Source organism: Clavelina lepadiformis, chromosome 6 (genome assembly GCF_947623445.1).
Source record: "Clavelina lepadiformis chromosome 6, kaClaLepa1.1, whole genome shotgun sequence".
NCBI lineage: Eukaryota > Metazoa > Chordata > Ascidiacea > Aplousobranchia > Clavelinidae > Clavelina > Clavelina lepadiformis.
This window is the reverse complement of record NC_135245.1, coordinates 2,402,161-2,417,147: the sequence shown is the minus strand read 5'-3', so window position 1 is coordinate 2,417,147 and position 14,987 is coordinate 2,402,161. Positions and strand designations below refer to the sequence as shown.

The 14,987-nt window shown below is 38.6% G+C and overlaps 3 protein-coding genes across 4 annotated transcripts in view; 1 reads left to right on the top strand and 2 right to left on the bottom strand.

Moving 5' to 3' along the window:
• Positions 1 to 699: 699 nt before the first annotated feature.
• Positions 700 to 10,851, bottom strand: LOC143461720 (sialate:O-sulfotransferase 1-like). Of its 2 annotated transcripts, XM_076959558.1 has the most exons (7): positions 10,312 to 10,847; positions 10,090 to 10,201; positions 9,674 to 9,858; positions 9,368 to 9,551; positions 9,035 to 9,294; positions 6,832 to 7,038; positions 6,051 to 6,742 (listed from the first exon to the last, which is right to left on the bottom strand). In XM_076959558.1, the coding sequence occupies exons 1-7, from the start codon at positions 10,514 to 10,516 to the stop codon at positions 6,369 to 6,371; spliced, it is 1,527 nt and encodes a 508-aa protein (XP_076815673.1). In that variant the 5' UTR covers positions 10,517 to 10,847; the 3' UTR covers positions 6,051 to 6,368. The 2 variants fall into 2 exon arrangements, with proteins under 2 accessions (XP_076815674.1, XP_076815673.1); XM_076959559.1 differs by lacking the exons at positions 6,051 to 6,742; positions 6,832 to 7,038 and adding an exon at positions 700 to 982 and having other exon boundaries at positions 10,312 to 10,851.
• Positions 2,434 to 4,669, bottom strand: LOC143463202 (O-phosphoseryl-tRNA(Sec) selenium transferase-like). Its single transcript, XM_076961610.1, has one exon. The coding sequence runs from the start codon at positions 4,043 to 4,045 to the stop codon at positions 2,612 to 2,614; it is 1,434 nt and encodes a 477-aa protein (XP_076817725.1). The 5' UTR covers positions 4,046 to 4,669; the 3' UTR covers positions 2,434 to 2,611.
• Positions 10,852 to 11,067: 216 nt separating the features above from the next.
• LOC143461722 (sorbitol dehydrogenase-like) overlaps positions 11,068 to 14,987 on the top strand; it is a 4,736-nt gene continuing 816 nt past the window's right edge. The window contains exons 1-6 of the mRNA XM_076959561.1: positions 11,068 to 11,307; positions 11,424 to 11,457; positions 12,501 to 12,828; positions 13,377 to 13,561; positions 13,759 to 13,946; positions 14,404 to 14,525. Coding sequence (XP_076815676.1) covers positions 11,248 to 11,307; positions 11,424 to 11,457; positions 12,501 to 12,828; positions 13,377 to 13,561; positions 13,759 to 13,946; positions 14,404 to 14,525 — 917 coding nt within the window. The 5' untranslated portion in view covers positions 11,068 to 11,247. The remainder of the gene's footprint in view (positions 11,308 to 11,423; positions 11,458 to 12,500; positions 12,829 to 13,376; positions 13,562 to 13,758; positions 13,947 to 14,403; positions 14,526 to 14,987) is intronic.

The following is a 14,987-nucleotide window of genomic DNA, read 5'->3' as shown; positions in this document are numbered from 1 at the left end:
TGAGGTCTTTAGCAAGTAGGTGTAAAGACATATTAGGAATAAATACGTGATGCAAGGTCTCACAGAAAACTAATATTGGAAATAAGAATATCGATCTTTTAAAACGAATTACATGTAAATAATATCTGCAAAATCAAGTAAAAATATATGAATACACTTCCATTTTAAAATAGTTCTGTTCCATAGTAAGTATGGCAGTAGGCTACTTTTTTTTTCGTATTTATCGCGACAAACAACACTCACGTATTATACAGTAGGTCAGCAAATTTAGGGTGCATATTCCAAAATAAATAATTATTAAAATCATTCTGGTCTCTCGTAACTTGGTAAAGACAGTGTTTCACCATTGTGTGCTTTCAACTTCTGCATAAAATCCCGCAATATTTTAATATTTTGATTAATAACCATGATGGTTGCTTTGTCGTACGGATCAACAGCGTGATTAGAATGAGGTCGTTTAAACGGGCCGGAAATGTCGTGGTTTAGACAGGTCAGTCTTTCTTCTAGATTTGGTACTTCGTAGGCTCGTAGACAATAAATTTGGCAATCTTCTCAATTTCTTTGATTGGATCATTCTGCAGATCCTCGTAGTAAACAACCAAAAGCGGACGAGCATACTGCAGGTACATCAGGTTTTTATCCAGCCACTTCTTCGCCTTGGAGGTTACTCGTGGAAGAAAAAATGCTAAAATAGTCGGGGTTTATTGCAAAATACTCAACGGTGAACAAAAAATTAGCAATTTGAGCAAATATACGCATAAAACAAAGCTCTCACTAGAGATATTCGCTAGGAAATCTTCTTCTATGGGTGTAGTTTTTGATTTGTAGAACTCCCTTGCAGCTTCGGCAAGAAGAGCGTTGTATGGATTTCTTAGGAGAACAACAGTTTTACAGGCGTTGTTTTTGCATTCTTCGGTAACGCGATGCGCTTTTGATGTCAAGGTTCTCCCACTGTGCTCATCATCGTATTCACCGAAACATCCTGATAAAACAAAAAAGACAACAAATACACTCACAGCCTTGTACAGTGATAGTCAAACTCTACAAAAACTTAAATGTTTCCCTACTCGCGGATTTAGACAGAAGCAGGCCATATATTGTGCTGAAAATGAAGATATTTGTAACACTTTGCCGCTAGGAACGCTGCACAAAAAATTCAATTTAAACAATCAAGTTGGAGCGGAATAAACTAAAACGATTTTTACTTGCCTGGTGCCTACGCTACGCTGCGCTTCATCGAAACCTAGCTTTGAGGCATCGGCGTATCTTGGTAGTTGCGAATATAAGAATGGAAAAAAAATTTTGTTGCATGCCTGCAACCCCAAGCAATAACTAAGGTCGTTGAAAGCAAGATGAACTTCAGCATTCGTGTATTGAAATATTTCATGTTGCGAAAAACAGTCCCACTCTACCGTCATGTGTTCATGCTGCATATGAACTCAAAACTACACACACATGCTTTTTAATTTAAACTGCAAGAACTGTTTTGTGAAAACAGAAACAAACACTTTAGTCTATTATTAAAATCAACCACTTTTTAATATTTTTCTACTGAAGCGAAATAATTGCTGACTTGCTATGTGGTTCCCATAAACGCGCATTTTGGTGTAATGTTTTACTGGTAAAACTGCACGCCTCCACACTCCATAGCCCACGCACTTGAATTTCCTTTACGCTAAATAGCAGCAATGATTACAATTACTACTTACAGAAGAAGTACATTTGACCGAGAACGTTTTAATTTAGAACATGTATGACATAACTTATCTGCAAATTAATCTCGTTTGTCAATGACATGATCAAACACTAATAACAGGTTGAATGACCTATAGCCTGATTTAGGCATTTTAACAACCATAATGCATTGGTAGTATTGGCCGATCACCATACAGTTGTCTGCCGGCGATTTTTGTAACTTGTGCACATTGGGGGTTGCCAGTCTGGTCGTACTTCAGTCTCATTGTAACAGACTAGTTATAGCCTACATTGTCTTAAATAGGTAGAGAAAGCCTAGCCTAGCCCAACCCTGAGTTGTTCCAATATACAATAATTCAATTCCTAAAATGTGCCGACAAAACATCTACAACAGTGGTTCCCAAACTTTTTCAGCTTGTGGCACACTAGAAAAATTAGAAAACGCTCGCGGCATACTTACAAGAGAAATGTTGCTTTAAAAAATTACCCTACTCTATCGACAATGCCATAATTGGTTTCATCGTCACATGTGCTTATTTCTCAGCTATTGAAGCAGCTAGAAAGCTTTTAAGTCGCATATGCTTGTCTGCATGCCTTATTTTAAATATTTATACAGTTCTTTTCCAAAATTCCAAAAAGATTAGCGGCACACCTGAGAATCTGTGGTGGCACACAGTTAGGGAATCACTGATCTACAACCTCAAAATAATATTTTTGACACTACACCAAAGAAGGTCAATATGCTATGTAGGGTTTAATTCATTAGAAATATATGACAAAGCACATTGGAACTGTGGGTTTATGTTAAATGTGACATAAAAGACAAGCTTTTGTGAGTCATTATGCTAAGTTGTTAAATAAGCAACTGTACCCACCAATTAAATTATTGTTAAGCTTTAAAAGTTACCATCTTTAACTAACATTCTTCAGATATCTCAGCAGAACCTGATTGTGAAACACGTTTTTTTAAACATATAATCGTCTTGTCCAACTTTTTTACTAAAATATCACATTCCTCTCTTTTCATCCCGATAGCGGCAGCCACAGTTAAATAAGGGCAGGTGTATGTATTGCAGTGGCTTCCATATCCTTGGAATGAGAAAGATCCTATCGTCTTTTTAGCTCCCAGTGGCACAACCCTTGCACCTGTGATACGTCGAGTGAACAGCATTGATCCCAGTTCAGTGACATCTGCGGTTTTATCAACAAGCGATGATAAACTCATGCCTATAGAAATTGGATTATGTGGGGTTTCAAGTATCCGTTCACCGTGTTTTTCAGCTAGTTTTCTCATTTCTTCTCTGAGGTAGGAATAGTTGTCTTTTCTTTCACTTAAGAGGTTTTTTAGTCCATTTCGTCCCATTTGAAGCATTGTAATGAGCATGTCAATGGCAGGAGCAGCCGATGCCCTTCCTGCATAGGTGCTGGCCATCAGCTCAAGAAAATTGTCCTTATTAGAGCTTGCTACCACCGAGCCGCCAACTGGCACCATGAAATTTTTATCACAGCTCTGAACAAAAGCATCCACCCTGCCAAATTTTGAAGCCTGGTTTAATAGGTGCATGCATTTTGAAAGCTGAACACCATAAGCATTATTAACAATGTGAGGAATTTCCTTGTCTTTGCAAATCTGAGCAATCTCTTCTAATTTGTCAGGAATTCTTGGTGCAAAACAAGATGTTGTTGTATGAATACACAATATACTGTCAGCTCCAACTTTTTCAATAACTTTTTGAATTGCATCGACATCAGTACATAGCTCATCTCCAACCAAGCAGTTTTCTATCACTATAGGCTCAAATCCGGCAGAAATCATAGACTTAAAACATGATTTTTGATCAACTCTCGGCCAAATAATGTATCGTGCATCTGGTCTAATTGATTTTAGAGCGAGGAAACATAAAAGCAGTGTCATACCCGTTGCCATGGGAACAATAATACATGATTTGGCTGTTGTTCCACCTGCTTGATGAATAAAATCTAATACAAGTTTACTACACAGCTGATTGACTATGCTAGAGCCAGCTGCTTTTGGTTGCACAGCTGTTACGTCTCCTGATCTTCCAACTCCATGTGAAAATCGATAATTTCTTCTTGCAACTATGTCAGAATAAATTCTCCCCTCCCTCTCGCCAGCACCACACTTTCCTATAAGGTTGTTACTGTCCAGTTGAGAAAGTTCAGAGAGAAATGTTTCGACGAGGCATTCGTTCCAGCCTTCATCAGGAATTTTCTTATGATTTAATAGATGTTGAAAAATGTGATTTCTTGACATCCATGACTGCTGAGCTAAATTCACGTATGATGACGGAACAATTGTTGCACAGGTTTTAAGGTGATTCAAGTCCATTTTAAGAACCTAATTGTGAATTGAAATTGTGAATGAAATTGTGCATGCAAAGACACAAATTTTGGTCTGATGGTGTGCACTTAAGCGTCAATTCTTTGTTTATTTATTATAAATTGGCGATCAAACAACCAATTTGTCCAATTTCATTTACAATATATTAGCGTGAAGATGAAAAAGTTTGGCGTGCATGTTGATGAATTTCCTGTGTGTAAGCGACTTATAATAGCCTAAACAAACATAGAAAAGCTAATTGTTTGAACCCCAATTATTATTATACTAAGATTTAGTGCACGCCATCAGCCCAAAGTTTACGTCTTCGCACGCACGAGTGCCAATCGAAAACTAACTGACTTCACTTTCCAGCCAGCAGTCGGGATGCATACTACTTGCGAAAACTTCATTAAATAGGACTAAAAATTAATATTAAAATAGCGAGTTTTTGGTAAAATTCGGACACTGACTATCAGACCCTAGAAAATACCCTGCACTACCGCGCAGCTAGCTCATCATGCACCCGCTAATCATCTAAACTTGTAAACACCTGGACATACGGTTAACAGTCTAGGGCAGTGTTTCTCAACCCCGAGTCCGCGGACTCATTTGAGTCCGCGTAAGGTTTTTGTGAGTCCGCAAGCCCATTAATTTACCGTATATAAATAATTAGGCATAGGTCATAATTTTCGCGACGGCTCTTTGCCTCAAAAAGTAGGTGTCGCAAGAGATACCTTGGCGTGTTAGATAATTTTAGTTATTACAACATCCATTTGTTGGTAATTTAAAATAGTCTGATTAAGAGCCTTGCTTATTTCTTATCTTACACCGGTGGCAATCCAATTCCTTAATTCTTTTGTTCTCTTCTCCTTCTTCCAACTCCTGGCGAGCGAATCACATCCTTTTTTCTCTTTTTTAAAAGGAGTTTCCAATTGTCAGAGCTTTTTTTGTTTCTTTCGTTCTCTCGCAATGCAATTTCTCCTGCGCACGACCACTTTTTGAAAGAACAGAAACATGAATTTGTTGATCATTTCAGCGATGACGAATGGATTGCCAAATTGCTTTTCTTTGCTAATTTTTTCAGCCTTGTGAACCAATGGAATGGCTCTATGCATGGAAAAGACAAAAATATTTTAGATGTAAAATGCGTTGATGCGTTTAAAGCTAAAATAAAATTGTGGATACATCGAATGGAAAGTGGGAAGATGACTGACTGCTTTTCCAGCGTTGAACTTATTTTTTGAGGAGAAAAATATTGAATTGCGCGGTATTTGTCGAATGTTTCTTGAGCACCTCAATACATTTGTTTCTGGGCTGAATTGACACATTCCTTACCAAAATTATAACAAGATATTTAACTGGGTACGAAGTCCTTTTGAGGTGTCAGCGTTAGAGGTGCATTCAGAAATAGACTGCATTTCTGAACAGTTAATTGAACTGCTAATTGACAGATGTGGAGAGACAAGTTGAAAATTGTTTCTCTGACTCAATTTTGGGCAAATCGAAGGAACCTAACCTTTCTGACCTCTACAAACAAGAAGCAATAGCTCTTTTGCCTTTTCCGACTACAAGTACATACTTGTGTGAAGCAAGATTTTCAACCTTAGCTATGCTTAAAACCAAGTGCCGGAACCAACTTCAACCGGAAGATGATATCAGGTGTGCATTAACGACCATAATTCCTGATTTCGACAAACTTTTGAAGCAAGTTCAGAGGGGACAAGGTTCTCATTGAGATAGGTTGAGCAAAGGTCGTAATTTTCAAGGTTCTCACTGAGATTTATAGTGCATATATGCCCAATAAAAAAACCGCTTCTGCTTTTTTATCTCACTTTTTTAGTGTAGAACTAACTTATTTTTTATTCTTATTACCTGAGTCCGCGAATACTTGTGCTAATAGGAAAATAGTCCGTGGGCTAAAAAGGTTGAGAAACACTGGTCTAGGGCCTAGGCCCTAGGCTATTAACTTGCGTCTGCCACTAACACTGGTGTCAGAATATAAATTGTAGAAAAATCTCAGGGTACTTGAGGTGTTTAGCAAGTAGGTGTAAAGACATATTAGGTATAAAATTTTATAAATACGTGATACAAGGTCTCACGGAAAACCAATATTGGAAATGAGAATATCGATTTTCTTAAAACGAATTACATGTAAATAATATCTGCAAAATCAAGTAAAAATTTATTATTACACTTCCATTTTAAAATAGTTCTGTTCCATTGTAAGTATGGCAGTATTTTTTCCGTATTCATCACGACAAACAACACTCACGTATTATACAGTAAGTCAGCATATTAAGGGTGCATATTTTTAAATAAATAATTATTAAGATCATTCCGGTCTCTCGTAACTTGGTAAAGACAGTGTTTCGCCATCGTGTGCTTTCAAGTTCTGCATAAAATCCCGCAATATTTTAATATTTTGATTAATAACCATGATGGTTGCTTTGTCGTACGGATCAACACCGTGATTGGAATGAGGTCGTTTAAACGGGCCGGAAATGTCGTGGTTTATACAGGTCAGTCTTTCTTCTAGATGTGGTACTTCGTAGCCAATAAATTTGACAATCTTCCTAATTTCTTTGATTGGATCATTCTGCAGATCCTCGTAGTAAATAACCAGAAGCGGACGAGCATACTGCAGGTACATCAGGTTTATATTCAGCCACCCCTTCGCCTTGGAAGTTACTCGTGGAAGAAAAAATGCTAAAATAGTCGGGGTTTATTGCAAAATACTCAACGGCGAAAAAAAATTAGCAATTTGAGCAAATATACGCATAAAACAAAGCTCTCACTAGAGATGTTCGCTAGGAATTCTTCTTCTATGGGTGTAGTTTTGGATTTGTAGAATTCCCTTGCAGCTTCGGCGAGAAGTGCGTTGTACGGATTTCTTAGAAGAACAACAGTTTTGCAGGAGTTCTTTTTGCATTCTTCGGTAACGCGATGCGCTTTTGATGTCAAGGTTCTTCCACTGTGCTCATCATCGTATTCACCGAAACATCCTGATAAAACAAAAAAGACAACAAATACACTCACAGCCTTGTACAGTCATAGTCAAACTCTACAAAAACTTAAAAGCTTCCCCACTCGCTTGCTTGTCCAAGACGTAGAATAAAGTAAGATGTTTTGTTGTCTGTTAGGCTCATTTTCTGCATGAAAAACTTCCTTATAGGTTATATCCAATTTCTTCAACTACTGATGATTTTAGTCTCAAATGGGCTATAACGCCTATAACCTACCACACTTACTTGATTGTAAACCGCATTTGTTTGTAAGATGCGCAGCATGTGTGGTATTTGTGTTGAAATTAAGATACAGTAAGCCGCTTTAGATTGAAAGCTTTGTATTGGTAACATGGTAATGTATTAATAGTAGTATTCACGACAATACCCATACGTCGTCTGGCACCTAAAGTGTTAAGTCCGCACACAACAGTTCGCGCTATAACAGCTGTGATTGCAAAACAAGAATTCTCGTTTTACCCACAGAGTGAGAGCTAACCGCCGACGAAACTTTTCGTTTTACGCAAGGGACTGGTTCAAAGATTTTTGTCAAACAAGTGCAGCCAATTAAAAAAATAGCAGCAAATAAAAATATGTGTGATAAGAAAATGTAAGCCGCCCTCGAGATAAGCTTTGAAGAGGAGGCTTCTGCGGGAAACAGTAGCCCAGTGATTGCAGTTTGTTGGTAGTATATAGTCAATAAGTCGGAGCAACTTTTTTAGTTTTTGCCTTTTACAAAATATATAAGTATTTTTCAACCCTAACTTTGCAAGTAACATGTCCACCAGCTTAGTTTCATTTATCTTTTTTAACATGGTATTAACTGAGTGTTTTATTTTGTAAAAGTTAAGCTGCAAGGTACCTGTGGCCAATTTCTCATACTTTTTACTTGAATGACTGTACGATTGTCCTGGATTTGTGTTCGTTTGAACGGTGTTAGTAAAAAACGTCCACTGTGCTTGCTGGATTCCGGGTCGGTATAAGCCACCACGCTCTCAATTATTAAAGCAGTTTTTATTCTAATTCACAGTTGTTGTCATGAACATTAGATATTGACTGTGCTTACGGGTGCAACCTTCAGAAATGGGTTTTTAAGAAAGATACATGTTATAACGCGTATCAAATGCGTATTACTGGAATTGCTATGTTTTAAAGCAGAGGTGACGAACCTGCGGCCCGCCAAACAATTTTGTGCGGCCCACCAAACGATTTGACAAACGCCCATACATGCAAGCAATGTTCCCTCTAAGCTGCGCGCGTGCGCAAATGCGCACTGCTGACACGGTCTCCGCGCACAGAAAATCTGTGCTGCGCACAAGAAAATAATCCAATCTGAATTGAAATTAAAATAAACGCATAATAATGGCCACAGTGCGCACGTGGAACGTCTGATGTTGCTCACGGTGGTCCAAGGGACCGCTCAGGGAGTTAGTGTGTTTGCTCAGACTCGTAAAAAATTAGAGGGAACATTGCATGCAAGGCATATAGGACTTATAGGAATTTCCGGAAAATTTCCGTCCGGAATTTAGGGTTAAATTTTGCGTCCGGGAGACCAGCAGTCTTGAACGAAGCGTCCGGTGAGACCAGCAGTCTTGAACTTTCTTTCACCTGTTTCTAATCTTTGCGCAATGCGATATCAAAAGCTGATAGCACAATTGAGTCGCAGCAGTATGTCTTCAATAGATTGCCGCACTCAATCGATGTATTTTTTGCGGCCGCGGGAGCAGCTAAAAATATGCGAAATGAAGCGGTTGTGCTTGAATGCTAATTATTATGCAAAATGTTAAAAAAATTGTGCGGCCCGCTTGCTCAGCCGTAACTGACAAAGTGGCCCGCGTCATCGAATAGGTTCGTCACCCCTGTTTCAAAGTATAACGCCAGTGTTGACATTTGGCGAAGATTTAACTTCCGGTAATAGGCCGTATGCATTTTATTGTGAGTTAGTATTTGCATAAAAGCGTAAACTAATAGTATTATATAAAGCAACCAAGTGTACCTGCATTAAACATACGATGGCTGCTGTAAAAGCTTCCTGTAAACACTCCAGTTGCACTTTCGATGAGAAACCTGATCCACGAGTTTCCAGATCCTGGAAAACTTAAAAGCGATGCAAAGGATGCTGTCTTCGGGGGTAAAAATATCCGGGTAGCACATCTATAATCCGGTGACATTGTTCGCCAAACTTTCACTAAAGCTGTGTTGGTGTTGTCAACTTTCAATAGGTCTGGTGTCATTCTGTTTCCTTCGTTCGGGAAGCTGAAAAATGTGCAAAATGATTGCCGTGGAAAAGTAAAACAAAAGCTAAATAAACCTTGTTCAGTCTTCTTACTTTCCTTGGGAGTATCCACAAAAACAGGATCTCTCATTCGTTATAGCCAGGGGTAGTTCTATGCTTTCGCAATAAATAAAACACATGCTTTCTGATGTGTATTCGTGACTCGCCTGGACAACTTCTTCAAAATTGGCAGGGAGGGGAAAAAACCCCAAAAAGTATTCGTCGATATCCCATTCGTCTAAGAACACGTAAAATATAAGAAAAAGTCCATCAGCATCTATCCAGACCCAAAATTTCTCTTGGAAAAATCTAACACTAACAACCATTTCAATACCGAAATAGTGTTGAGTTATAAACAACCTGTTTTGTAAGTTTGAATAATTCGATAAATTTCGGTGGATGTAAATCTTCCGGCGCACTCGTCTACAGGATAAACAATTTTTTGTTTATTGCATCGATTACTCGGCACCATCGGACCTAAATTTGGCAAAAACCGGTCGAAGCAGTAGCAAGTCCAATCGGTCAGTGCGGCCCAGGCGAAGCTTCTGCAAAAATACAGATGCCGGAGACTGACAACATAGCCTACTTCAAACTTCAGTAAGTTAAACGTAAAAGTAAGTAATGTCAGCTTTAGAAAACATAAAAGTAGTTTTAGAAAACACAGATGTTTGATTATAGAGAAAATTGCAAAGTAAAACCAATAATTTGTAAAATAAAAATGCAATGCTGTTTTAGTAAGTTATAGTTATATCAGAAACTATAACGTCAAACCGTACTTTGCCGAACATTCGAGGAAACAATCTTCATCCAGCGTCACTTTGCCGATTTTGATGGAATTTTTAAAGTTGTCGTTTGCCGGATTTAGACAGAAGCAGGCCATATATTGTGCTGAAAATGAAGATATTTGTAACACTTTGCCGCTAGGAACGCTGCACAAAAAATTCAAGTTAAAGTGGAATCAAGTTGCAGCGGAATAAACTAAAACGATTTTTACTTGCCTACGCTGCGATTCATCGAAACCTGGCTTTGAGGCGTCGGCGGATCTTGGTAGCTGAGAATGTAAGAATGGGAAAAAATTTTTGACGCATTCCAGCAACCCCAAGCAATAACTAAGGTCGTTGAAAGCAAGATGAACTTCAGCATTCGTGTATTGAAATATTTCATGTTGCGAAAAATAGTCCCACTGTGCTGTCCTGTGTTCATGCTGCATATGAACTCAAAACTACACACACATGCTTTTTAATTTAAACTGTTATAACTGTTTTGTGAAAACAGAAAAAACACTTTAGTCTATTATTATTATCAACCACTTTTTAATATTTTTCTACTGAAGCGAAATAATTTCAGGCTTTAGGCTTTCAGGCCTTTAGGCTGAATAGCAGCAACGCTTACATAATGCTTACATTTACTACTTACAGCAGAAGTACATTTGGCCTAGAGCGTTTTAATTTGGAACATGTATGACATAACTTATCTGCAGATTAATCTCTTTTGTCAATGACCGAATGACCAAGCATGGTTTATAGAAAGTACGCGATGAATGATACAAGTTAGAGATAATTACTTATCCGACTGAATTTACGTAAATGCACAAATGTCGTATTGGAACCGTGTACATATTCTATGCCGCCCGCAATAATTCCACCAGCAGATATGACAAGATAGCAAGGAAAAAATGAAACGTCATTAAATAAAGATATTATCCGTAGCAAAAGATGCCTTGTCGTTGGCTCACAGCATCGTGTATTGCGTTGTAAATTTACAGCCAGCAAAATATCATTCATCAGTAAACAAGCCCTCCTGACACGAACGTGTTTAGCAAAGACAAATAGCCACTTTGTTTGCCAAAGCACGAACTTAACACTACACAGAGCGTCAGACGGTGAATTATAGTTACCTCGGTCGCAGAAACCTCTGGTACCAGTTGGATCAATATGTCTTACAGCGAGAAAAACTTAGCAGCCGTGGTCAAAGGCGACAAGTCAATAGATCTAGTACGTTTCCGTTAACTATAGATTGAATATACTTGAATGACATGTATTATGGTTAGTTGACGATTTGGCATTCTTTGTATAATTCCTTGACAGTTTGTATTGTGTTTACACTACAGAGGCCTTGGAGCGTACCGGACATTGGAGAGAACGGTAAGACTACATTAGAACAACAGCTACACCATCTGACACACTCATATCTGATAGGACCCGTAACATAAGTGTAGAATTAGTTTATACATTGTGTCTAGGCACTGATCTACATATGTATTGGCATACTGGCTACATACTACATACTGGTTAATTTTAGTTATTAAACTTTTCTCGGCTGCTGTTCAGGCAATTATATGTAGGCTACTTTTGAACGGAAAAGCAAAAAGGTAGTAATTTAAGCAAGCTTTTAAAATTTAAACAAATTGGTTAATGCTTTAGTATTCTATCCAAGTGAATCAACCAAAGTAAAAAAAACACACAGTCCAAAATGTATTTTAAATGACAAATTGTCAACGGCGCCAAACCGAATCACATAAATTTGCATCAAAGCCCATTACTCGCAATGTAGGCGCTGAACGTGTACACAATTTCATCAGTTCCGTCTGATTTGTCAATATTATAGGTGAAAGTATAAACAACAAAGTAATTACACAAAGTAACTTGTGGTTTAATTTTTTTTCATTTTAACCTTATTATTAACGTTGTCAGCAGAATTCTTTTCTTCTTACAGTTATTTGCATCGATGATATAAGATAGTTTACACTCTAACAGGGTAGTTAGGCTGTCACCAAAAAATTATTAATTTAGTTTTAGCGTATAGGCTACTTTTGAGGTTGAATATATATTATTTAAACATGTGACCGCGCGCAAAATACGTGCAATAAATCCTTATACTTTTTTATTGAAATGCGCTTTGCTGGTAGCCTCAACTCAATCTCTCTAACCTCAAGGTGGCGCTCGATCACCACACCTAAACCGATCCCTTATTTGAATCTATTTGCTCAGGTCTCAAGTATCGTGAAGCGTAAATGTTTACAAGGCTGTCCGTACGTAGTGAGATCATTTCAATGCGAATTCCATTTATGTTCGCCTATATGTGAATTGTAAGGCTTACGCAATATCGCGGTCTCTTTAAAACATAAAAATGCAGGCTTCCTCTGTCTTGGTGTGATTCATTTCGATAGAACTTACGTTTCTTGCAGAGGTGCTTCTGTCCATTTCCGCCGTTGGAATATGTGGGTCGGACTTAAAATATTGGGCCTACGGTAAATGTGGCAGATTCAGCCTGGAAGGAAACCCTATGGTGATAGGACATGAGGCGTCGGGAGTTGTGGAGAAGATCGGGCGGGATGTGAAGCAACTGGAACCCGGGGACAGGGTTGCAATCGAACCGGGCGTGTCTTGCAAGAAATGCGACTTCTGCAAAAGTGGTCGCTACAATTTATGCAAAAAGATGCGATTTTGCGCTACTCCGCCTGTTCACGGAAACCTTTGCAGATACTACGTTCATGATGCTGACTTTTGCTTCAAGCAAGTATAACCTAATAACAGCCTATAGTATAGTGTAACCTATACCTATTGTATAAATTATAGTATAACCCTAATAACAGCCTATATCCTATAACTCATTAGAATCGTATTTTGAACTGCATGCACAAACACAGCTGAACAGGTTGCTCGATGGTCGCAACAATTTCGCTAGCAATACCAGTCAGTAGAAAACCGGTCAAACGTTTCGGGACTTGAACGCGATTTGATGTCCCGATTTATGCCCGAAAGTTAGATATTCTAAATGAGTGAAAAATGTGTTGTATTGCCCGAATAGGTGCAACAACATAAACTCCACTAAATGATTGGCACTAAATTTATCGTATCTGAAGAAGTAATCAATTCTATCGCAAGGTCTTTTAATGCTGTAAAAATTTCTGCACTTAGACCAGAATTCGGGCCGAATATTTTCACAAACTTCAGCCCGAACCCGAACCCGAACTAAAAGCCCGGCCCCACTCCCATCTCTGGAAGATAATAGGCTGCTAATAGTCTACATGAATGGTTGATAAGTTTAACTTTCGAAACAGAATACCAGCCACGATGACCGCCGAAGAAGGCGCTATGCTTGAGCCACTAAGTGTCGCTATTCACACTTGCAAGAGAGCTGGAGTACAAGAGGGACACCACGTGGTGATTTTTGGGGCAGGACCGATTGGACTGCTTTGTGGACTGGTTGCAAAAAACTATGGAGCAAAACAAATACTAACCGTTGGTACGTGCTGTTTTTTATTACAGTTGTATAATATACGTTTTTGTGCCATATTTATAGCTTGTTATAGGCAGGTCTAGTTTGATCTACCTATTGCAAAACATTTAGTTCACCTCTAGTTTCAACCATGATAATTTACTAGTAATTAATTGAAATAAGTGATTAGATTCAAAATTAACGTGAAGTTTTCTCTTTTCCAGATATCGATGAAAATCGACTCAAAATCGCTCGAGAATTCAAAGCAACCGATCTGACTTATCGCGTCACCGCTAACGACAAAGATCCCAAAGAGCTCGCGGAGAAATTACATCAGGTTGCTAGGGACGACGGGTGTCATGCGGCCCTAGAATGCAGCGGCGCTGACAGTAGCCTGAAAGCTGCAATGCATGTGAGCTTATGGAATATTGATTCTTACAACGATGCTGCACGTTATTGCTGAATACCTACTTCTCACTATATAACATTAGAGCCACACATGCGCTTGTAAAAGTTGTAAGTAGACGCCTCGATGCGTTCTAGCACTAGCAGGAGAACGTTTGACACGCCTGCTCACAAATATGTCTTTCGGGTTCGATATTCGGCTTTGCTATACACGACTAAGTTATAGACAAAAAATTCGATTGATACTTGTACGAATTGACTCGGAATTCTTCCGTGCCGACCCTATGATCATCGCCTTGGAACGAATCCCAATAATATCCACTGCTCTATTGTTTACACTCACGTGTTTCCAAGCGCTTTTGGTGCTTATTTACCCAATTGTCTCTGATTTGCGTAAAATCATGGACTGGAAAGATTTTTAGTTTTCCAAATTTTTGTGCTGAAAATGTTTTCCGTCTTTAAAGGTTTCCAGACCAGGCGGTAGTGTAATGTTGGTCGGGCGAGGCTCCTTGGACGTCAAATTACCGATGGTGATGGCGGGAACATTTGAAATTGACATAAAAGGAATATTCCGTTACGCAAATACGTAAGCAGTTACATCTATAGCACGTCATAAATGAAATATGATTTGTGGCCAAAAACGTACTTCACGATTTTGCATATTTCTACGGTATACCATCTATCCAAGCTTTCATCTGTACGTAAGCTTGCCTTATATGACTAAACACAGCAGGCAGTGCACGCTTCCTGTTGTGTAGTGAAATGTATTGCGTCACGGTTTTTCACACTAAGCGTTTAAACCTAAAGCGTGTCCAGCACACACGGTTGCATGTTTGAGGGGTTTTCATGAGCACAGCCACTTTTTATTGAGAAAAATTATGCAATTGTGATAATGGGGAATTTGTTGCAGAAAACTTCGAAATCTTTACGCAATTTTTCACCTAAAACTGCCTTGCGGGATTTAAAACCCGCAATAGGGTGCTTAATTGAGCCAATTTTGCCTTTAAGGGGATTCAAATTGTTTTATTAGCATTGGCAACCGGGGCAT

What these genes read in the sequence shown, in the direction of transcription:
- LOC143463202 (XM_076961610.1), bottom strand. Translation starts at nt 4,045, where the DNA reads ATGGACTTGAATCACCTTAAAACCTGTGCAACAATTGTTCCGTCATCA.
- LOC143461720 (XM_076959558.1), bottom strand. Translation starts at nt 10,516, where the DNA reads ATGAACACAGGACAGCACAGTGGGACTATTTTTCGCAACATGAAATAT. An exon ending in TGTGGATACTCCCAAGGAAA is followed by an intron (nt 9,295 to 9,367) that starts GTAAGAAGACTG and finishes CACATTTTTCAG; the next exon opens with CTTCCCGAACGAAGGAAACA. An exon ending in ATTCCTAGCGAACATCTCTA is followed by an intron (nt 6,743 to 6,831) that starts GTGAGAGCTTTG and finishes CGACTATTTTAG; the next exon opens with CATTTTTTCTTCCACGAGTA.